Below are 25,634 nucleotides of genomic sequence, written 5' to 3' on the forward strand. Positions count from 1 at the left end.
AGATGTAAGCTAGGAATTCAAGGGGGGAAAAAGATGATGCTAACAAAAATCCAGAACTCAGTCATCCCAAATTATAAATAAAAGCCAATAAACTTCAAGAATGTCATGAAGAAGAAAAGTGAAATAGATTATAAGCAACAAATAAAATCGTTAAGAATGAAGCTAAATATTATAAATATGAAGATAGTATATTATTTTTCTCTAAAAAAGGAAGACAAAGGAATCTAAAACTCCTGGACAAATAAAAGATAACTTCACATTAAATAAATTAAAATGTGTAATATAGTCACAGAAAGAGGGAAAATAGTATAATCTACTGACATTGCTATACACAAGCTCAAGTTAGGGAAGGTTCTTGAAACTCGGACTGTGGTGAAATAAATATACTACTTGGCTCTACATTCAAAAAAATTACATTCATAGTCATGTAAATTTTGTCCTCAACCTTTAGAATCAGTCTACACAAAGCACAAAAGATGTTACTATGATTACAAAACAGAAGGTAAATATTATCCTATGACAATGAAATTGCTATTGAGAAGTCAACTGGAGAGAAAGAAAAGGAAAGAAGGCATTAATCCTCTTGTAGTACAAATCAAAAGTAGGGTAATAAGACTAGTCTGAATTACATAACATTATAACAACAATAAACAAAACTAAAGCACTCTGGAAGATAATAATCAACTGACAAGGGAAGAGAAATCAAGGCATGGTTAGGAGTCAGTTCAATCTTCATCTGGCATAGAAAAAAATTCAAGAGATAGCATTGAAAGTTTATAATACTGAAAACAGTATTATGAAAATATTATTTAGAAATACTAGTGACAAATCATCTGAAGACAATAGTCCCAAAACACAAACCTTGGTAGTGCCTCTGTAAATCACAACTACTGCTTTCCATATATTACATTATATATTTTGAATAAACTAGATAACTTACAAAAGTATATTTCCCTTGTGACAAAAAGTAATTTCAGAAATGTTTCCTTTAATAAAAGGAAAAATACTACCGAAAATTCCAGCAGTGGGTTATTTAGAAACTTGACTAGCTGAAATGTACAATAAGCTTAAACATATAAAAATATTATGGAAATGAAGAAACAACATCTGGAAAGTTACTTTACCAGATACTAAAATTGATTATATAATAATGAAAATATAACATGTGTACAATATGTGTTCAAAATAGGAAGATCTATGGAATAGAGTGTATACCCAGAAAAGTGACCCTAACAGAAGAACACAACAGGTGATAAAGAAAACTTCACAAACCAAAACAAAGTGTTTGATAAATATTATTGGGGAACCTGGCTTACTTACTAAGAAAATAAAATTTAGATTTTATTTGCCCCCCCAAAAAAATTAAACCAGCAAATTTCCAAAATAAAGCAAGAAGAAGAAAAGCATACAACAGATTGATTTAATTCTGGAATAGGAAAAAGTATAAAAGCAAAAAAAAAAAATCACTGAGCAAAAGATCAAATAAGTTGACTACATAAAATTTGATTTAAGAAAGTCTATAAAAACAAATATCATCAAGTTAAAACAAACTGAGAGAAGTATGTGCCTTTAAGATGATACACATTATGTGTATATATAAAAGACAAAAAAAAATCAACACACATAAATAACTCCATCAAAAAAAAAGGGTCAAAATGATGAGTTAAAAAACATAAAATAAGAAAAAAATTTTCCAATTTGATAGGTAAGCAGAGAAATACATGTCAAATGTAACCCTATTATCATTTTATCCTTCAAACAAGCACAGATTAAGGAAAGCCTATTCCTTGCTACAAGGATGGGCAACATTTAATGTTGATGGGAGTGGAAAGTGGCATAATCTTTTTGAAAAACTTGTAAAATGTGACAAAAGTTTTAAAAACATATTAGTATTCTTTAACTCGGTCATTAAAATATTTAATTTCTATTCTAAGAAAATAAACAAAAAGAAATACAATCATATGCCAAAAATAATGTTTTAATCAACAACAACTTATGCAGTAGTCCCACAGGATTATATCACCTTGTGACATTACAGACGCCCCTTAGTTTGCATATGTACACCCATCTGAAAATGATGAAATCACCTAAGGGTGCATTTCTCAGAATGCAACTCCATTAAGCAGCACATGACCCTACTTAAATACCTAAGTATTTTACTTAATTAAATACATATGTAAAAGACTATCTTTTAACATGATTAAAAATAAAAATAATATAAACTTTCAATAAGGCTTAAATGAACTGATAAAATTATACAATGGAATAATTTAGATCTATTAAATTATGATTTCAAAGAATTTAATGACATTTAGATATGCTTAAAATGTTACTAGAAAAGTTTTAAAAACAATAAATTAAATTAAGAAGTAATATTATACATAGCACTTATATATCAGGCACTACTATATTTGTGAATTTACTTTGTCTTCACAACAAATAATTAAATGGATATTTTCTCTCTATTTTACAGATAGGGAAACTAAGGCACAAAAAAGATTGAAATAGCTTTCCCAAGAACCACAAACTAATAAGAGACCAAGTTAGAACTTGAACTCCGAGTCTGTTTCCACAGTGCCTGCTCTTGACCATTAATACATACAGAATAGGACAGATGGGATAGGAAGAAAAAAGAAAGACCTGTAGGAAAAAAACACCAAAACATTAAAAAGTTTATATGCAGGATGCAGGGTTAGAAATATTTGCTTGCTTTCTTGGTTTCTGTATTCTACAAATTTTCTATAGCATGTATGGTTTTTATAAATAAATATATAATCAATGAAAATTAATTTTTATTCAAAAAGAACTAATATATACTTCAAAACACATATGAATTGATCAATAAATGGGGGGAGTTCTGGGACCACTATTTTCTAAGAAAAGAAATAAGATTATCTGGAAGAAGGAAAAAAACAAGCAAGAAAGACAAAAAGAGGTGAGAAGCAAAGTATAACATATTCAGGAACTGAGGTGGACAGATTCCTAAATGCAAATCTGATAAATGCATCAATAAACTAATGCAAAAATAAAAACAAAACAAAGATGTCAGAAAAGAGAATTACAGAAATTTCCCTTAATAACAACACACAAAAAAGCTAGAATTCCAAAGGTTTTCAAATCAGAAAGTATCCTTTTTTCCAAAACATTATATGATAGCATTTACAGAAATAACAATCTCATTGCCACATAGGTTTCTTTCGTTTTATTTTTTTTAATTTTATTTAGTTTCATGTTTTAGTACCAGGAATTAAACCTGGTGTACTTTAACACTGAACTACATCTCTAGCCCTTTTAATTTCATTATTTTTTTATTTATTCTTTTTAGTTATACATGACAGTAGAATCTATCAAAATATCTACACAAGCATGGAATATATCTTTCTCTAATCTTGTTTTAAGGAAAAAAAATCCAACAGCAAACCTTATAGCACTTACTTTCCTACATTACTAAAAGCCAAAACTTAAAGCCTTAGCTTTCTGCTATATCATGAAAGAGTATATATCACCAGCCACAATTTCCAATGTGTAGAAGAGTTTTTAACCTTTTGGAGGTAACAGATCATGTGGGATCTGTATTTAGCATATAACATATCACAAGTGACCTAACCTAAAATTGGAAAGATTAGAACACTTAACAAGAAAGGAATCAATATTATTCAAAAAATATTAAATCCTATCTCAAGCATGATTTAACACACTTTAAACAAAATCCACTTCATTTATTTATAATTTTGAATTTAAATGTAAAAGGAGTTTATTACTAAATTAAACATGCCTGTCTTCTTTGATAAATTTGAAAATCAAGATTGCAAAATGAAAGAAAACAAGAGTTGCTTAATTTTTCAAAAAATTTCAGTTTACACAAAGCCAAGTGTATAAATTTTAACTTTCTAATAGACTGTCAACCATAATTATATTTTAACTATTTTCTAATTCTAAAAGTAATCCATATCCACTGTAGAAAACCTGACATAGAAAATAGAGAGAACAATTACCTACTATCTCAGACCAAGAAATAATCACTCTTATACTTTAGTATAACTGTCTTTATTACAAACAAAATTTGTTTTTTTTTTTTTTTTTTTTTTTACATTTAAACAACTGGGATCACACTTTAAGACTCACAACCTACTTCAGATACTTTAACAATATTTCATGATATTTCCCAGGTAATTATTCTTTTAAAACACAGATTTCAATAAACACATGCTATTCCTTCACTTGGACTGATAGTTCAATTACAAAAGCACTTTTGATTAACTAAAATACATCATCCAAATGCAACATGAAAACAAAAATATTAAGAATTCTCATTAATTAATTTGGTAATATTATTACCCATCCTTCAACTTGAATAAGTATTTAAAAGTATAATTTATTAATCTTAAATATCAATTTTATTTATTTTTGGTACTGGGGATTGAACCCGAAGGTGCTGAGCCATATCCCCAGCCCTTTTTATTTTTTATTTTGAGACACAATCTCACTAAGTTCCTTAGGGCCTTGCTAAATTACTGAGGCTGGCCCCAAATTTGTGTTGCTCTGACCTTAGTCCCCCAAGTCATTAAAAATAATTTTTTTAACTTTTTAGGAATAATCTTTTATCATTGTGGGGGTTTATTTAATTTTACACACCAACATCTTTCCCTCAAAAGCTTCCAAGTTGCAGAGTTAGCAGAAGATGAATTTATATTAAACAAAAAAAATTACATTTTAAACTTGAAATTTCATTAACTTAACAACATACCCACTATACTATCAAAGAAAGCTCCACGCAGATGCCAATCATTCTTATCATTTAGGAAAGTGATCATATGGGACAACAAAACATCATTGGCTTTCTGACGTCCAAAGAATACACACAGCCTTGTTATTCCATTTTCCATTAAAGTCTGTTTCACAATATTTTCTGGGTCACTTAACAAAGTGACAACTTTCTGCTGGACCATTTCATGTAAGGCTTGGAGTTCTGCAAAAAAAAAAAAAAGGATCAATTTTTTTCTCCCTTAATATAGACTGGGCCTTCTTTCTTACTCCTTGGAATAACAGGATGATGAAACCACTTTGTATAGTCTATAATCACTATGCTTTTCCACTCTTCCACATTCTGATGAACGGGCAACTAAAATGTAAATTGAAGAATATCCTAATAAGCAGATGCTACAAGTATGTTACTATCTAACTAATTAAGTATCTCCACTTATGAATTTAAGAACAAAATGAGAGGGAAATACCAGAAAGTAAACATTACTCCAAAATAATGACTTAATCAAGAACTTGAAAAAGATCAGATTGTCTCTAGATATAATAAATATAATGGTACTAGGCAATATGTTTAGAAAGCATTTTCAAATGTTGATTTATTATTTTAGAAAGCTAGAAAACATACTGCCAATCCTGTCAAGGCTTTATATCATTGATTCAGCCACCTTTTCTGAACTTATCTTCTACTCATCCCTTTTCATTTATTTACTTAGCCTATCTTCCATTTATTAAAAGTTCAAGAGTACAGATCATTCTTTTATTCACTACTATATCCCCAGTACTTAGAGCAGGTTCATAATTGACTGATGCCCAGAATATGTTTAACAAATATTTGTTGACTAAAGGAAAGAAAGCAGAAACTACTCCTGCTCCATCCAGCTACTATCAAGGGAAAAGGTGAACAGGTCACTATGCAAAGTTACATATTCACAGTAAGAAAAACTTTAGATTTAACTCCTCGAAAGTTTTAATATCTAAATTCATTGTCTACAAAGGTCCAATTGCTATCACAATTGTCTATAGCATAAAAATCCATAAACAAGATTTCTCTAGTTGTCTTCAACTAAAATCACCTAGGAGCAGATATGATTTTACTTCTAAATCTTCCACTCAAATATTAGCTAAAAACCCATTAAAAGTTGTGTGGAAATCAAGACAGAGGCCAAGTATGATGATGCACACCTATAATCCCAGCTACTTGGGAGGCTGAGGCAGGAAGATTAAAGTTGAAGGCCAGCCTTAGAAACTGAATGAGACCTTGTCCCAAAATAAAAAATAAAAAGGGCTGGGGATGTAGCTCAGAGGACCCCTGGGTTCAATCCTCAGCACAAAAAAGAAACAAAGAAAGGAAAATCAAAGACACAACTTCAGTGAGTTTATCATGACATCTGTTCTTTACAATAAATGCAATGGGTTTTAATAAGTAAATCACACAGTATAAAATATAAGCAATTTGTGATTAAGGATACTCAAAATGTACTGACATAAGAAAAGGTTTAGATTCACTAGCTATGTTTCCATTTTTTTGAGAATTTAATAATTCAGCTAGCTTTACTGTTCACACACATCAATTCTGGCTGAAAAACAATCAAGTTTGGAATCTAGGGTGTCTAGCTGATTATTTTCCAGTTAAATAACAATGTATGTACAAGGCTAGAAAAAAACAATCACAAAGGACCCATTCTATCCAAATATCTGCAATTTCTTCATCTCCCATAAAAGCTACAAATGACAGTTTTAGCAATTCAATCTAATAGGAATTTTAGGTGAAAAAATTACACAACCTGTGTCATAATTCCCATTCGAATGTGTAACTTCATCTATTTCTTCACTATTAGGGTCATTTTCCATGTTGAGATTTTTTAACTGTACTAATTCCAGGAATCTCAGAGCTGTTTCTGCCAGTAGAGCTATGTTTTCTGTAAGATAAAGAGGGAGAAAATTTATAATAATTATAATTTTAAACATTTGTGATAATACAACTATTCCTAAGTCTTTATAATTGTAAGTAATAACCATAAAACTAAGGGGAAACTTAGGACTTTTCAATTTAACTAATCAAATTTTCAGTAACTAACTTCATAATCTACAACTATCTCCAAACTGCCAGTTTTAACAATGAAACATCAGCTTTATTTAAAATAGTAAAAATAACCCAATATAGACACACAAATATAATGAGGGGGGGAGCTTAATTCTTCTATAAAGGCCTACCCTTTAAAAATTACTTGGCAGGTCAGAGATATTTATTAGACTAACACAGAAAATTTTAAAATAACATCAAGCTGGGCTTTGGAATCAGAAACACCTGGACTCAAATCTGCATCCTGCCACTTACTGGCTTGCTGTTTAAACAATCTGAATCTGGCTTTCTTCACACATAAATGGGAGTCACAGCTACCTTAAAGAGCCACTGTCAAATTGAATAAATGACTGCTTTGAAAGTGATACTCTGAAGTTCTTAGTGGAACAAAGTAATTCTACTATCATGTTTACTATCAATTATATCTACTCTTCACTTGTATTTTCATAGTCCTTCCATTTTTATTTATTCCCATGTCTGTATCCTCCCTTGCATTCCCATTTCTATGCTTAACATAGGACACAAAGACTGTACGTTTCCTTCTTAGCAATGAAGAACTGAACATAAAGTTGACCTACTTAAACTTAAAACTGACGTCTTCCCTACTTTTTAAAAAAAATCTATGAAATTAAAAATGCACCCTATAATAGTTGAGGTTTTTGCCTGTTAAATACAGTCATTATTTTCATCTTGGGCTCTCTCTCCCCACCATTCTGATTTCAACACCACCCTGAACAGATCCAATACTAAACGTTAAGTATGCAAGATTTTAATGACCTATAATGCCTGCTCACCCTAAAGACAGGACATTTCTTGGCCATACACTGATAGTAAGTCAGAATTCTAGATAAATACCCCAACTGTAAAGAGTATGGTTGTTCCTTGGTGTCCATGGAGGAATGGTACAAGAACCCCTTTTGGATACCCAAATCTATGGATGCTCAAGTCTCTTATGTAAAAATAATAAATAAATCTATGCATATCCTCTCATATATTTTAATTCATCTGCAGGCAACTCTAATGCCTATATAATGTTATTTAAATGCTATATAAATAGTTGTTACACTGTATTGTTTAGGGAACGCCGATTTTAAAGTCTGTACATGTTAGGCAATCAATAGTCGGTTGAATCCATGGAGGAACCCATGGCTATGGAGGACCAAATATATATATATGTCTTTATTAGGAAAAGTCTCTTACTTCCATGGACACTTTTAAAATCTGAGTAGATCTATGATTATTTCCCCATGTAGGTCCATAAACACAACACACTTGAAAGTTCACTTTAAACAAGACAGAAATCTATGCCAGTATCTCTGAGATTAAAAAAAAAAAGTACATTGATTTTAAACTTTATAATGACTGACATGTATGGTTTAATTATACTTAATCAAATAGACTGACTCTTCCTTTAAAAAGCTTCTTTATCATGCACTGGGCCATGAAGGAACAATGAAAGGTACTGACAATGACCCTGGGTTATCATGGACTGTCACCATTAAGATCCAGAAGACCGGAAAAGCAGGACTGCTTTAAAACCAATATCTAGTCCAGCAGCTCTAAGAACTGAGAATTAGACCACACAGACTTGGTTCATGTTATTTAGGCTCTTCTAATCCCAATTTCCTAACCTTTAAAATGAACACACTATAACATTTGTTACTTAAAGCTGCTTCAACTCACAACTAATCCTTGCAACAATCTTGAGCAGTAGGTTCCTTGACACCCAGGAGGCTTTGTAATAAACAGCAGCTATTATGCTATGGTTAATAGTAATTAGGTATCAATACTTTACTATGGCACCTATACATCAAAACACATGGAATACACTAGGCCATAAAGGATCATAAAACCCTGGAAAGAAAAATACAACTTAATTTTTTAAATTTATAAACTTTTCTGTTATCTAACTTGATTTTCTCTGTTCAATTATTTACATTTGCCAAATGAATTATAAATATGCTTGTTATAAATAATAAGCTCTACTGTGCTTAAAGAAATCCTGGATTTCTAGACCTAAAGTTTATACCTGTACAATTATGAAAACCAGAAACCAGAAATAAACAAACAGGCAGAGATAAGTATAAATAACTATATATGTATGGAAAAAGAAAAACACCCAACCACCACCAATCCCTTTGCAGATGAGCCTAGAGATAAGACTAGCACCTAGGGGCTGGGGATGTGGCTCAAGCGGTAGCGCGCTCGCCTGGCATGCGTGCGGCCCGGGTTCGATCCTCAGCACCACATACAAAGATGTTGTGTCCGCCGATAACTAAAAAATAAATATTAAAAATTCTCTCTCTCTCGCTCTCTCCCCCTCCTCTCTCTCTCTCTTTAAAAAAAAAATTAAAAAAAAAAAAAAAAAGACTAGCGCCTAAAGACCATTTTTTACATGCTCCATTAAAACAGTGGCAGGCAAATCATAAAATGAATAAACTAAGCAAGTTTCTTTCAAAAAAGTGACAAAATTATGACTATATACAACCTATGTACTCTTTACAAAGACTTCAAAACAGAAGCTCTGACTTCCATCAGAAAACAAAATAATATAATACTACATATGTTTCAGTGACATTTTCTATACTAAAATAAGCATTCAGAATTGACTTTGGGAGCTAAAAATATAAATCTGTATCACTACCTTTGAGTAAGAATTACAAGTGAAATAGGTAGTGGTTTGTAATAACACCTCATCACAAAGAAACTACACACCCTAAGCACTAGAGTAATTAGAAGGAGGACCTGAAAATTCAGAAAGTATGCTAGTTTCTTTGAATACAAAATTACTCCAAAAAACTAATCTTTTTCAATAGTAGACTGTTATAACCTAAAACTGAGAGCTACACAAGTAGATTTGTTCTGAGAAACATCAGAAAGGCCTAGAAACACTAGATCAGAAGCACATAGTTGTAAACATTAGCCTTATTCCAAGTTAAATATAACACTACCAATAAAAGCATAAGATTTTGTTTTTTATACTTTTTCACTTGATAATTCTAACTACTTCAAAAATAGAAGAACACACAAAAGTTGAATCCCAGGAATAAGATTAGCTATAAATACATTAAAATTTACACAGATAGTTCAAAGAGCCAAGCTCACACTTGTAATTTCCAAAGAAATCAGAAAAATCAGAGGTATTCTAGTCACTAACTTTAAAAATATCTGAGTAGGTACAATCTGGACAATAAAATCTTACCAGCATAGGCTAGTCTGACAATAGTAGCATCATCTTGGGCTAAGTGGGCTATGCCTGGCAGAATGTATTCTGGATAGATATTGACATCATTGCGAGGAACCTCTTTGACAAGAGCAAGAACTTTGGTCAATGTCCTCAAGGCTTCAGCCCTCACTCTAGGAACAGAGTCATTGCTGAAATGCAGAAGATATGGAGTAATACGATCCAAAAGGATTTCTACACTTAATCTTGGGGCCAAATGGAGAATAAGTTCCAAAGCGGCAAGTTTGGAATCACAGTATTTAAGAGTCTGTAGGCAAGATGTTATAACAGACACCAAGATAACCAGCCCATTTTCCTTAGGCTCTCCTTCTGTTTTTTCTGGTAGATCATGTCCACAGAGATTGTGAATAATGTTGCCCAAATCCTTTCGTATAACAAGAATACGCTCATCTGCAGAGAGAAAAGTTTCCTTAGCAAACTGAGCCATGTAAGGCTGAAGGAAAGTGTAAAATATTTCAGGGAAGGCATTGCCACGCTGCTGCTTTAAGTAATCTTCAGCCTCTAAACGTTTATCTGGCTCTCGATGAATCATCTGAGTTACCTATACCAAGGGGAGAAAAGGAATAAAAATAGATTTAAGAACAGGAAATTAAACCAGATGAAAGTTATAAGGGCAATTTACATGTGACTTAAAGGGTTTCTGAGGTAATTCTGACTATCCTCAATCTTTATCTCACAAACTACTTTCAGAACCTGAATACAAAAAAATACGAAACTCTACTATCATCCTAGAAAGTAAAAGGAAATTACATACTAATGTGTTACAGATAGTCCTGACATATAACATTCCCCATTTATTAAAATAGGGTAATAATATGTTGACACCTACAATTCAAAGATTCTTAAACTTTTCTGAGCAGATGATACTACTGAGAATCTAAGAAAAGCAATGGATCTTCTCCAGAGAAAAATATATAAACAAAATTTTTGCAAATAAAAATTATATACAATTATAGAAGGAATCACAGAAACCTTGAATTCCATTTACATTTGTCCTGTACAGATCTCTAGTTTAAAACTGTACTGTCATGTGCAAGGCGCTGGCTTCAATCCTCAGCACCACATAAAAATGGAAAGCAGAATAAAGGTATTGTGTCCAACTACAACTAAAATATATATATATATATATATTTAAAAATCCAAAGAAATAATATACAGTTTAAGTATATCTCTAGGATCTAGTCAAAAGGGGAATATGTGGAGGGTATTTGCTTTGTTTACTCTGCAGTACTGGGAATTAAACCCAAGGCCTTGGGAAAGGTAAGCAAGCTCTTTACCACTGGCCAACACATAATGTTAAAGATGGACGGGAGGTATAGTTTAGTAACACAGGGCTTACCTAGCACATGCAAGACCCTGGGTTCAATGACTAACACCACAAAAAATAAAAATAAAAAATAATATAAAAGAGATATTAAGCCAGGCATGGTGGCACACGCCTGAAATCCCAGCAGCTTGGGAGGCTGAGGCAGGAGGATCGAGATTCAAAGCCATGAGGCTCTGAGCAACGCAGTGAGACTCTGTCTCTGAATAAAATACTAGGAATGTGGCTCAGTGGTTGAGTACCCCTGACCCCTGAGTTTAATCCCTGTTACTCAAAAAAAAAAAAAGAGAGAGAGAGATTAAATTCTGTGAACAATAGAAATAATATATACCTAATCTGAATTCATTCTGTTTTCTAGTATCATAAGGAAATAAAAATTTTTATTTTTTTTTATTAGAGCATTATAATTATACTTAGTATTTGGGTTCAGTTTGACAAAATCATACATGCAAGGAATTTGATTTCAATCATCATTTCCCACCCTCACCTTTCCACCTCTACTCTACTAAATAGGAAACAAAATTTTTTAATAGAATATAGTTTAAACTTTCCATTACTTAAAGATATAGAATATCATAAAGATGTATCTGGTTATTTGAGCTTTCTGATTATATTCTATATTACATATTACTATGTTGAAAAGTAACCCAAAACAATTACCTTCACATTTGGATTAAGTCAAAGATTAAACAAATTTACTCCCTTGACAGTTAAGAAAATGTAGGCCCAAAGACATATGAAGTTACTTTGCCAAATTAATAAGTGCCTAACACTGAGGGTCTCCTTCCATTTCCATGCAATTTCCCTTTTCTCTCCCTTTCCCCCCCACCTCATGTCTCTGTTTAATGTTAATCTTTTCCTCCTGCTCTTCCTCCCTGCTCTGTTCTTAGATGCTCTCATTATATCAAAGAAGACATTTGGTATTTGTGTTTTAGGGATTGGCTAGCTTCACTTAGCATAATCTGCTCTAGTGCCATCCATTTCCCTGCAAATTCCATGATTTTGTCATTTTTAGTGCTGCGTAATACTCCATGGTGTATAAATGCCACATTTTTTTTATCCATTCATCTACTGAAGGGCATCTGGGTTGGTTCCACAGTCTAGCTATTGTGAATTGTGCTGCTATGAACATCGTTGTGGCAGTATCCCTGTAGTAAGCTCTTTTAAGGTCTTCAAGGAATAGTCCGAGAAGGGCAATAGCTGGGTCAAATGGTGGTTCCATTCCCAGCTTTCCCAGGAATCTCCATACTGCTTTCCAAATTGGGCGCACCAATTTGCAGTCCCACCAGCAATGTACAAGAGTACCCTTTTCTCCACATCCTCGATAGCACTTATTGTTGTTGGACTTCATAATGGCTGCCAATCTTACTGGAGTGAGATGGTATCTTAGGGTGGTTTTGGTTTGCATTTCTCTGACTGCTAGAGATGGTGAGCATTTTTTCATGTACTTGTTGATTGATTGTATGTCCTCCTCTGAGAAGTGTCTGTTCAGGTCCTTGGCCCATTTGTTGATTGGGTTATTTGTTATCTTACTGTTTAATTTTTTGAGTTCTTTGTATACTCTGGATATTAGGGCTCTATCTGAAGTGTGAGGAGTAAAAATTTGTTCCCATAATGTAGGCTCCCTATTTACCTCTCTTATTGTTTCTCTTGCTGAGAAAAAACTTTTTAGTTTAAGTCCCATTTGTTGATTCTTGTTATTAACTTGTGAGGGGAATGGGAAAAAAAACAAGGAGAGAAATGAATTACAGTAGATGGAGTAGAGAGAGAAGATGGGAGGGGAGGGGAGGGGAGGGGGGATAGTAGAGGATAGGAAAGGTAGCAGAATACAACAGTTACTAATATGGCATTATGTAAAAATGTGGATGTGTAACTGATGTGATTCTGCAATCTGTATTTGGGGTAAAAATGGGAGTTCATAACCCACTTGAATCTAATGTATGAAATATGTCAAGAGCTTTGTAATGTCTTGAACAACCAATTTTAAAAAATTAATTTAAAAAAATTAATAAATGCCACATTCATAGACCAAAAAAGTTAGGAATGCCAATTTATAATCCAATGTACTATTTACTGCACATGAGCTAAAGTGGCTTCTGCAGAAGCATCTTATTTTTTTAATATTTACCACTTTTAAGAGAAATTAAAGTATATTCTATATTTCCCTACTGTCTTAAAGAGTATTCTAAATTCACCATCATCTTTTCCATGAATCAAAGTCATTATAACAAGCATCAGTTACTATATAACTAACTTAAAAAAGATATCCTCAGCCAGGCATAATGGAGCACACCTGTAATCCAGTGGCTCAGAAGGTTGAGGCAGGAGGATCTCAAGTTTAGAGCCAGCCTCAGCAACTTGGCAAGGCCCTGTCTCAAAATAAAATACAATAAGGGCTGGGGATGTGGCTCAGTGGTTAAGTGACCCTGAATTCAATCCCCAATACAAAAAAAAAAAAAAACAAAAAACAAAGATGTCCTCAAACAGTAATATGTGTGTGTTTTAAGTGACCACCCATAGAATTTCTCATGCCTGTTCTGCTATACAAATTTTTGATTTTATAAATCCTCTTCCAAGCTTGCCCTAATTCAATTTTATATGAAATGGCCCTACACTATTATATTATATTCAAATTGATGTTTCCTGTCTCCTTCTTTTCTTACTTGCAAGCTCTATGTAGGATAATCTCTCTAAAATCCAGGCACCAATTTGCAAATCTATCAAAAACACAGATGAAGATTATAAAAGAAAATAGATAACAGATTCTTTTTTTTTTTTTAAGTCAAATGATCTCTGCACACAACAGGAAAAACATCAGTACATTTCTCCCTAATAAAGTAATAATAGGCTACTTGTATTCATCTGTGTGTTACTTCTTTTTTCCAAATTTATACATTCCAAGAGCAGACAAATGCAAAGGCAGGGACACGGTCCTATAAAGACTCTAAGGCAAATATTTGTAACATAGTTACCAATTCTCTGATACTGCGATCTTCAATTTTATTTAGCACTTGTTCAGGGAAAAAATGTCCATTTCTATAAGCCAAAAGTTGAGAGAGATCAAACAATGGTACACCTTCTGTAAAAAGCTCAGCTATCACACAACCTGGAAAACAGCAGATATCATTCCATTAGAAATGAGAAGCAAGAGATCATGCAACATAGGCCAGAATTCAGAAAATTCATAAAACTCAAAATGCCAAACCCCAAATAAAATGAATTCAAATTTTTAATGCAACATATAACTAGAGTAAAATAGATATCTACTAATTGATTGTTAGTTTCTAGAGAATAAAGTAAAAAAAGGGCACTTAATTTATCTCCCTTTAATGTAAACTTATGTAAAATTACTTATGTAAATATACCTTTTGTAAAATTACTTTCCAATTCTATAATTTAAAATGGTGATATCATACAACATATTTTATATATACATATATTCGTAACAAAAAGTCACTAGAAACTGTTTCTGAGTAGAGATATATAGATATTTTAAGTTCACGAGGATCTGCTAAGAAGTCATGTCTGGTGATTCATTTATTCATCATTAAACAAAAAGTTGAATGATTTCTACTATAAACTAGGTACCAGTAGTATATAAAATCCCAGCCCTCATGAAGCCTTCATTCTAGAAAGGGAGAGAGAAAATGAATAAATGAACAAATATGAAATGTGAAATACTAAGGCATGTGGCAGTAAATTTTGAGATGAAAGAAGAAATAACTCAATTATTTTGCACTAAGATATTCTTCAAACCAGAAATTTTAAAAAGCATCTACATTCCCAAAAGAAAAAAAAAACAATTTAATTGAATCATCATATGACATGCATTTAAGTCTTAAAAAAACTATTAAATAGCCTAACCTCAGTCTTCATATTTGCAAGTTGTCTCTGCCCAAAATACTATTCTCCCACATATCTGGTGGCTTAAACCTCCACTCCAGATCTTTACTCAAATAACATCTCAGCTGCCTTTTTTGATCACTTGTTTAAAACTTCAAAACACCACCACAATATCATTATATTTATATGATATAAATGAATATATCATATTAATGTAAATTTAAAAGATGTTTAAAGCACATTCCTTTTTCCCTGAAAAATACTATTTTTCTCCAGAACATCAACTGTTAGATTATATGGTGTTTCTTCATTGTCTATACATTCACTAGAATGCAAACTCCATTAGGAAGAGATATTTATTTTGTTCACTGAAAAATTCACAGCAACTAAGATCCTGACGTATAACACCCAATAAATTTGTTAAAATTAATTTTTATCTGTACAGTGTCAAATTTTAGAATAAAAAAATTCCATTTTTAGAATAAAAAATAACCATGCTATTAAAAACACCATAATTGACAAGGCAGCGAAGACCTGAACAATACTGTATACCAACTGGATCTAATAAACATCAATAGAACACTCCACTCAATAAAAGCAAATTTTTCTCAGGGGCACATGGAACACTCTCTAGACCAGACCTATACTAGGCCACATAACAAGGCTCAATACTATGGTTTGGATATTGGTTTAAGTGTCTCATATGTTCAATTTCAATCTTTATGAGGTATTAAGAGGATTAAAACTTAGTATCTGACTATGATGTTCAGAGGTGGAGCCTCTGGGAAGTAATCTGGATTCAAGTTATTAGGGTAGAGCCCTCATGATTAAATCCTGGTAGCTTCAGAAGAAAAGGGAGAGAAACCAGATACACAAAGACACATGTACAAACTCTGTTTCTGGCTATATGAAGCCCTGCACTACCTCAGGATTCTGCCAGCACCAGATATGGCCCCTTGACCTTGTACTCCCTGCCCCCCACGGAAACATGACCAAAAATAAGTCTCTTTTTTTTTTCTTAAAAAGTAGCCTGCCTCATGTATTCTGTCAGAGTAGTGAAAAAAGGGACTAACACTCAGTAAATTTAAAAGGAATGAAATCATTCAATGCCTTTCAAACCACGATAAAATAAGAAATGTGAAATGGAAGACAATTTGAAAAATTCACAAATATATAGAAATTAACATAATCCTAAACAGATCAAAGAAAATTATAAAATACTTTGAGATGAATGAAATGAAAATGCAAAATAAGAAATTTAATGGATATAACTAAAGCATAAGAATAAATGCACCACTATAAGTACTAATATTAAAATAGAAGAAAGAGCTCAAAAAATTATCCTTAAAACACAAGAAAAAGAAAAGCCAACATAAACACAAAAAATCCTCAAAATATTAGCAAACTTGGGCTGGGGATGTGGCTCAAGCGGTAGCGCGCTCGCCTGGCATACGTGCGGCCTGGGTTCGATCCTCAGCACCACATACAAACAAAGGTGTTGTGTCTGCCGAAAACTAAAAAATAAATATTAAAAATAAATATTCATTTTCTCTCTCTTTCTCTCTTTTCTCTGACTCTCTCTCTCTCAAAAAAAAAAAAAAAGAAAAATATTAGCAAACTGGATCTAGGATTAAACACCATAACCAAGTAGAATTTATTCTAGGAATGCAAGCAACTCCTATATATGAAAGTCAATAAATGAATATATCATATTAATGTAAATATTAATGTAAATTAATAATAGGGAAACACAAAATCATCTCCATGGAGACAGAAAATACATTTGCAAAATCCAACACTTTCATGGTAAAAGTACTCAACAGATACAGGATACATATAAAAGTCCCATAGCTGATAACACAGTCGTGAAAAATGGAGTGCTTTCTTCCTAAGATCAGGAACAAAACAAAGATGTCAGCTCTCACCACTTCTATTCCTGTTGTACTGAAGGTTCTAGCCACTGAGAAAGTGGGGGGAAAAAGATACAGAAAGGGAGAAAATACTTGCAAATCATTTCTTTGATAACAGACTTGTATCCAGTATACATAAACTCTTACAACTCCATAATAACAAGAGAAATGTTTTAAAAAGACAAAGCAAGCATAGAGGTTTCTCCAGAGGAAATATATGAATTGTCAACAACCATATGAAAAGATGTTGGGCTGGGACAACGGTAAAGCATTTGCCTAGCATGTGCAAGGCACTGGGCTTGATTCCAATGCCACCAAAAAAAAAAAAAAAAAAAAGATGTTTAACATCATTATTAGGGAAATGCAAATCAAAACCATATGAAGTACTATTTCATATCTACTGTAATCGCTATTTAAAAAGATAAGTGTCAAGAAGGATGTAGAGAAAGAAACTGGAGCCTCAGACATTGCTGGTGGAATTATAAAATGGCACCACTTTTGTTGGGTGCAGAGCAGGCTGAACTGTGTTGTCTGCAGGGCAGGCTGAACAGATGTTGGCTGCAAGATAGCCCACACACTCAAACCCCCCTCTATCTGGTCCTTTATCACCTGTGTGTGTCAAGTCCCGCTCAAGGCTGAGCACTCAACCCCACTTGGGCCAACAAGGCAGCTTGCAGACCCAGAGGCTCCATTAGATTTGGGCTATAAAAACTCCCTCCTGCCAGGCCCCTCTCTCTCTTGCTCTTTCTCTCTTGCTCTCTCTCTCTCTTGCTCTTTATCTTTCTTGCACGCACTCTCTGTCTCTCTCTTGCTCTTGCTCTCTCCCTGTTCATCTCTTCTCTTCTTTCTCTCTCTTTCTCTCTCTCTCTCTCTCTCTCTCTCTCTCTCTCTCTCTCTCTCTCTCTCTCTCTCCTTCCTTCTTTTCTCTTTGTTGCACTGCTGCAATAAAGATCTTTTGGTCACTCCGAGTGTTGTGGTCACTTTCCTTTCAACTTTGAAAAAGCCTGATAATTTCTCAAAATGCACATTAAGTTATTATATGATCCCACAATTTCAAGATGTTGAAAACGTAAGTTCACACCAACACCTATACATAAATGTTTGTTCACCGAAGCACTATTCAAAAAAGCCCAAGAGTGGAAACCACAATGTCCAGCATACAATGGAATATTATTATTCACCCATAACACATCACAACATGGATAAACCTTGGAAACATGCTAAGTAAAAAAGAAGCTCAGAAACAAAAGGCCACATATTGTATGACCACATATATATGAAATGTCCACAACAGGCAAATCTGTAGAGAGATTTTAATAGTTGCTAAAGGCCATAGAGAGAGAGAATGAGAAGGGAGTACTAAGGGTTTTCCTTCTGGAGTGTTGAAAATGTTCTAGAATTAGTGATGATGGTTATACAACTCTACTAATATATTAAAAATCACTTAATTGTACAATCTAAAAAGGTAAATTTTATAGTATGTAAACTATATCTCTGCTAAGAGCCACAGCCAAGTAATATGATGCATGGCATTTTTGATTGAAAGGTGACGCCAGCTAGCCATTGAGATGATATGATTATGTTAAGATTTGCATTCATATGAATATTGGACTCCTGCTGTTCACCTCGGCCTGCTACGGGACTCCTAGAGAGTTCCCATTGGTTGGGGAAGTACAGTAGGAGGGAATTCCGGGGGAGGAACTTCCTCTGGGGTTCCGGGACAATGCCGCGTGTGTGCATCTGCAAGCATAGTGTGTGTACGGGGCATTGGTGGCAGTTTCAAAAAATAAAGTTTGTTCCTGCTTGAGTAGCTCGTGATTTTGTGCCCAGCCAGACTGCGGCATATCTCAATAAAGTTAGATTTTTTAAAAGAGCATATAGGATATGCTACCTTTGTGTAAGAAGGAAAATTGAAAAATTTGTATTATGTGTATACATATATATGTGTGTATATATGTGAACATGCATGTGCATATTTTCTCCTTACTTTAAAGAAACAAAACACCAAAGGGTAAAACAAAAAACAATGAAGTTGGTTACATACACTGTGAGGGGAAAATGGGATTAGAACGGATACTTCACTTTTAGTGTAATTTTGACTCTGAAAAGCATACTGATATTCCCATTCAAAAAATTAAATCAATAAGAATGGGAATGAAAATAAATTGAAAAACAGTGGATCTAAATGTATTTCATCAGGATATCATAAACACAATAAAAAAAAGGCCAAAATGGAGCTGGCCAAAAAGAAATGCTGACCCATACTTATCCAAAAGTACATCATAAGACTCTCCTCATTCCAAAGGGGTTCTGCCCCATAACCTCGAAGGAGGAATTCTACACGGAAAGGCCAAGAAGAATACTGAAGCAGCCAGTCCTTCCTGGGTATCCCCACACAGTCTATTAGAATTAGCTTATACTTTTTATCCAATCATATTTTGACACAGTTGTCCATGCTTCAATCATGCCTATGCAATGAACTCTCCATGAAAATCCAAAAGAGGGTTCAGATACAGGGTTCGGATAGCTTCCCAAATGCAAGGTTCCTGCAGGATGGCATGCTCAGAGAGGGCAGGAAGCTTCCAAGCCCTTACTCCCACACCTCTCTCTACCGTAAGACCCAAGTAACAGAACACTCTAATAGCAATAAGCACTATATGGTAACATTTAATATCATTTATTACACACTAAAAGAGCTAAGGTTCCTTGGGAAAATATCCCTTAAGTTTCTTATTTTGCATTTTCACTGAGACAAGGTAGATTCAGTATCTTGTGCCAAAAAGAAATGCTAAAACAAAAAAAAGATGAGTATGTCACAAGGACACAGGAGTCAACCTGAAAGGGATTCCACAAGCCAAATCTGAAACAACCAGCACACCAAAATAATTAAGTACAGTAACAAATATGCCTGGCTGAAAAATTAGTAATTAATGAGTTCATGCCAATTATAAATAAATGGAACGAAAGGATACATCAGATAACACCCAAAGAAGGAATATTCAATTAAAAAACATAGGGGAAGCCAAGGGAGAGCCAGGCACTGTGGCGCATGCCTGTAACCCCAGCAACTTGGAAGGCTGAGGCAGGAGGATTTCAAGTTCTAAGCCAGCCTCAGCAAGTAGTGAGGCCTAAGCAAATAATAAAAATTAAACTAAAAAACTAAAAAGGGCTGAGGATGTGACTCAATGGTTAATCACCCATGGGTTCAATCCCTAGTACCAAAAAAAAAAAAAAACCCACAGGAGCTATATATAGTTTATAGTTCAGTGGTAGAATGAATGTTTAGTTAGCATACATGAGGACCAGCACCAAAACACATACAGCAAAGGAAGAAAAAGGGATCAGGAGTGGAGAATGGGGAAGAGGGGGACACTGATAAATATAAAATCTGATGAAAACCAAACAATTTCAAAGAGGGCTCTACTCATTAAGTGACCAGAGTCAGCAGAATACATACACTTCACTTCTCCCAAACCAGTAGTCAGGGACCACCACGAATACTAGCTTGAGGGGGTAAAAAGCAACATTCCAAACTCAAAGATTCAAGTCTTAAGAGTTCTGGAAGGTAAGACAAAAGCCATCCATCTATTTTTCAAACAAACAGAAAGGCCTACCTTTAGCCAAAATGCAGGACTCTTTAGTTTGCAAAAACAAGCCCTGAGTTAAGAATTTGGAAGTGTACAAAATAATACACACAAAAGGGATCGATATAAACTTGCCAGCCCCTGAAATTTTAAACCTATGAATGAGAATGATCCCCTAAAGTTAGAAACTAATCAGATTTCTAAGCTAAAGGAGTATTATTTATAAAGTTAGTAAGTTTAAAAAGTAAAAATGGTTCAATAAAAATTTAGATAAATGTATTTAGTCAACAAAGTTTAACTCTGATTCAGTTTATACATAAATGTGTGTGTGTATGTGTGTATTTTTTTAAGTGAAATGGAAGTATGTTCCACATGTAATAAACTAGGTCCACTCAAGAGACAAAACCCAGAGTTTTCCACATGGCAGGTTTTTATGTTTCCTCTGGAAATCTCCCACCTCATGTTAAATTTCTAATCCTGTTATACATGTTGAGTATCTCTTTCCAAAATGCTTGGGACCAGAAGTGTTCCGTATTTAGGAGTTTGTTTGTTTGTTTTAAGAGTTTGGAATATTTGCATAGACTTTACTAGCTGAACATTTCTTACCCAAAATTCACAACTGTGCAAACATTTTGCACTATTAGGAAGGGTCAAAGATTTTAAGATTAGGAAGGATCAACCCATATTTACAACCTGGAGGCTGAATCTATCCTATCAAGAACACTCCTCAGGGTTATCTTGGGAAACAGATTAGTGCATTGAATGGACCAACATAGGTGCAATTCTATGCAACAATTCATTCTCCTAGATGAAAGTCTTCTTCACTAATTATATTACTTTTCCTAAATCATCTAAAATTTGGCTCAATTTATATTTTTCTTTAGTAAACCTATGGTTAAAAATAAGGTTATATCAAATCATCACAAAATTTACCAGAAATTACACTGAAGCCAGAGTTCATATGGTGTGTCAGAATACTATCTTCAATCCACTTCTGCTCTTTATCCCAGAAGTTCCTAGATAACCTGTAGTCCCTAGCCCAGGTTCATGTGGTCTGCATACGTGAAAAAAAAATATATGAATACATGGTACATTTTACCAGAGACATAGTCCAGTAATTTTTTAAGGCGATCCAAAAAGAGCTCAAGAATCATTTCTCTACAAACTCTCTTGGCTTACAAACTCATTCCACTGGCTACAAATAGTATTGCTTAATAATTCCCAAATATCCATCTCCATCTCCAATTTCTTCTAGTCACCAAAGTTTCACAGCCTATTGTGTATCTTCTCTCGACACCACCAACTATCTAGCAAACAGACCTCATTATCTTTTCACTCCTACCTGTTCTTCCTCATGTGTCTCCTATCTCAGGACCAACATTGCCATCCACAGTTTCTCCAAGAGCAAAAGGAATTGAATGTTCATGACTTTGTCTTCTAGTCACAAAATCCTAACAAGTCCATTTACTATCCCTTAAACATTATCATTTCTGTCTATTCCCTCCAACTCTGCCATAACTTTAAATCAGGCACCATCATTCTTAACCAAGATTGTGACAGTTTTCTCCTAAATTGTTTTCTGTCTCCAGTGTGGATCCCGGGCAATTTACTCCCTATGCTTTATCAATGTTTTGTCTAAAACACATATCCAACAGACTAGCATGGGCATGCCACACCCTTTCTTATCTATATTCCTGATACACTAATCTACTTGAAGTGTCCTAACACATCAGTATATCATGCTCTGGTCTTTAAGCCTTTGTATAAACAAGACTTTCTGCTTGAAACAAACTACCCTACCAAAACTAACCCCTAATCATCTCAATTTAAATGTCAGTCTTTTCATAGAAGGCTTCCCTGATCTTGCCTCTCTACCCATCAAACCCCCATGTAGACTTATTTAAGCACCTATGTGTTTCAATAAAACACCCTAGGCTTATCACCACCATAGCAAACACCAAAGTGAAATGTCATCTTAAAAGAGTAACATATATCATCCATCAGATAGAACACTATCTGACACTACACTAGAATTACACAAATACTTTTAAATGTTATATTAAAAGTAATATAATTAATGTTCTTTGCATTTTCTGAGTATGTAACATGGCCAGTGAAGGAATGATGCATCTATCTGAAATGGTATATGAGGACATACCAAGAAATTAATTTTTGAACATCTGGTAACTTAAAAATAAGCTATATTTCTATGTTTGGCAGTTTAAAAAGCTTAATGAGCTGTTAATTTACAAATGAACTGTTAATTTGCAAATAAGCAAATGTGACCAACTCAAATACCTGCTGAAAAGATGTCCATTGCTCTCTTCAATTCTCCTCTTGTTCTCTGATTGCTATTTAAGTCTACAAGTGGAGTTGAAGGATCTCTCATATACTCTAACTCAGTAGCAAACATACCACCATCAACAAAACGTTCAGGAGCAATGTAGCAAGTCCTCCTCCTTGAAGTATCAAAGAAATAGTTGAAATCTGCTGGGTTGTCCTCTGGAAGATAAGTGGGTTTAAAACTGGCAAAATCAGTTAGAAGAACCCAATTCCAACTTGTAACCATAACATTCTCAGTCTTGATGTCCCCATGACGAACTCCAGATTTGTGTGCCTGGTCCACAGCTGTCAAGATCTGGAAAGCAATCCAACGTTTCTCGATGTTATTTAAGAATGGACGGGTACTGATGCGATCATAGAGGTTGTCTCGCACATATTGCCTAAACAACATAGCTGCTTTCTCAGATGCTTTTTCTGCTGCTTTCTGGAAAGGAAGACAGTTCTGTGCAGAGTGCAGCCTGATTTTTAGTTCCTCCAGCTCTTGTTTATAGCTAGTTAATGGCAATGTGGGATCCTGAATTGCAAAGACCTTCACAACCACCAGGCCTTCTCGATGCTTTGCTCGAGCAACTTTAAAAAATCGAGTACTTCCAAGGCTTTTATCATATTCAAAGTCGTGGATGTCTGAGAAATAACTCTCCACAGAAAGGATCTGGGAAGGAGCAATGCCAGCAAGTTGATTTCCCATGATGGCAATATTTCTGGGTCAGTAAGTTAGGATACAATACCTATTTAAAAGAAAACAAGTGAGGGAGAAGAGAAGAAATTTAAAAAAAGAAGGGAGAAAAGAAACAGAAAAACAATATTTGGTCTCTTCCAGAAAGATAAATGTACAATATTTCTCTTCCACTGAGAGCATGATACCTAGCTTTCTGAGCAATCTCTAAACTTCAGACACATTTAACTACACAGATCTCTTACTATTTTTTCTAAAAAGATGCTGTTATTTCATGTGGTCCTTTCTAGGAGCTCAAATGTACTTACATAGATCCCCTCAACATTAAGCTGAAAATGTTAAAATGTGTATTTACTGATATTTGGATTTAAAATATTCATGAGCTTTTTACTGTGCTTGGGGCTATGGGGGTCACAAAAATAGAATATGACACAGCCCTTGCTAAGAATCTGCAGTTTTTTTGGCGGGGGAAGATAGACGTATTAAAAGCTCACAACCAAGATTCACCTAATACAGGTAGGTCACTGAGTTCCTGAAAGTGTAAGGCTAAGAGCCACAAAATCAGTATCTCCTGGGCCCTTCCACTCTAATTCCAGTATGTTCTCCCACCTGTCTAAAACAAGGTGCAGAGTCAGGCATGGTGGCACGCGCCTGTAATCCCTGCAACTCCAAAAGCAGTACCTGGAGAATCAAATGCCAGGCCAACTTCAGTAACTTAACTTTTGACCCTGTCAAAAAATTTTAAAAATTAAAAGGGCTAGGGAAGTAATCCGATGGTAGAGCACCCCTGAGTTCAATCCCCAGTGCCAAGGGGGGAAAAAAATCAAATAAAGCGCCAACTCCTCAGGTTTGCAACAAGAAACCAAGCCAGAGATGTTTAAAAGGAAAAAAAAAAAAAGCCAAAATACACATTTGCCCAGCGTTATCAGGTTTGCAGAAAATTAAGTCCCCCAAGCCCACCTCTACGCAATATAAACATTTTACCCTAGGCGTCCGGGAACTGTCAAAAATCGCTGAATAGCTCACAGTGAGGTCATGGCAGGACAAGTGGGGGCCTGGGCGTGGAAGGGCGTCAGCAACTGGGAAAGTTGTCTCTCTGAGGGGGTCTTCCTTCAAAGGCAGGACGTGAGAAGTTAGGGAAGGAATGCAGAAATGTCTCAATCTCCTCTCCGGCGGCCCGCAAAGGAAAGGCAAGGCACACTGAAAAGATTCCACAGACACCTAAGTAGTTGCCCCCGCCGGCCCTGGGGGCCCCCGCGTCCCAGAGCCTCGCTTCCTCTCGCACAGGTCGCTAGACTCCTCCGAGCCCTCCTCCGAGGCCTCACCACCAGGCAGGGAGGTAGAACCGGCGCGGATGGCGGGGCTGGGGGTTGGTGACCGCCAGCCAGTCCCAGGAAAACACTACTTGACGTACTTCAGCTTGCAGCAAACGCCGAACTCCCGGGAAAGCAGTCGGTCTGACCCCACTTCCTGTCTCAGAGCGGAAGTGACGCCTGAGACTTGAGGAAGCGCACCCTAGGAAGCTGGTTGCTAGGAAACGAGGAAAGGGGATGGGCCCAGGGAGACCAGAAAAGAGAAAGGGGGATGAGCTGGCTGAGGGAAGTTGGAAAAAGACAATAAGTTTCTTTCGTTCCCAAATGCTGAGAATTCTGACATACCCCACAATCTGCTTGGACGCCTCTTCACTTACGGGACACTAGAACAGAGTTCTCTTTTTCCCACAATTTTTTATTGATGCATTCTAGTTTAATAATGATGGGATTTGGGTTACATATTCATACATGCACACAATATAACGATATAATTTGGGCAGTATCATTACCAACACTTATGCCCTCCCTCTCGTCCTCCCACTCCCTGGTC

General features: G+C 34.8%; 1 protein-coding gene across 4 annotated transcripts in view; it reads right to left on the reverse strand.

Annotated features, from left to right (window-relative positions):
- PIK3R4 (phosphoinositide-3-kinase regulatory subunit 4) overlaps nucleotides 1-25,244 on the reverse strand; it is a 79,388-nt gene extending 54,144 nt beyond the window's left edge. The window contains exons 1-7 of one of the 4 annotated variants that reach the window (XM_081301186.1): nucleotides 25,186-25,244; nucleotides 24,756-24,971; nucleotides 23,051-23,823; nucleotides 14,388-14,521; nucleotides 10,050-10,632; nucleotides 6,549-6,683; nucleotides 4,748-4,969 (exon numbers count right to left, since the gene is read on the reverse strand). In XM_081301186.1, coding sequence (XP_081157312.1) covers nucleotides 4,748-4,969; nucleotides 6,549-6,683; nucleotides 10,050-10,632; nucleotides 14,388-14,521; nucleotides 23,051-23,783 — 1,807 coding nt within the window. In that variant the 5' untranslated portion in view covers nucleotides 23,784-23,823; nucleotides 24,756-24,971; nucleotides 25,186-25,244. Of the gene's footprint in view, nucleotides 1-4,747; nucleotides 4,970-6,548; nucleotides 6,684-10,049; nucleotides 10,633-14,387; nucleotides 14,522-23,050; nucleotides 23,824-24,755 lie in introns of all 4 variants that reach the window. The other 3 variants (XM_081301187.1, XM_081301185.1, XM_081301188.1) reach the window with 3 other exon arrangements.
- Nucleotides 25,245-25,634: the final 390 nt, after the last annotated feature.

The sequence above is a fragment of the Spermophilus citellus genome (assembly GCF_964194105.1).
Source record: "Spermophilus citellus genome assembly, chromosome: 7".
Taxonomy (NCBI): Eukaryota; Metazoa; Chordata; class Mammalia; order Rodentia; family Sciuridae; genus Spermophilus; species Spermophilus citellus.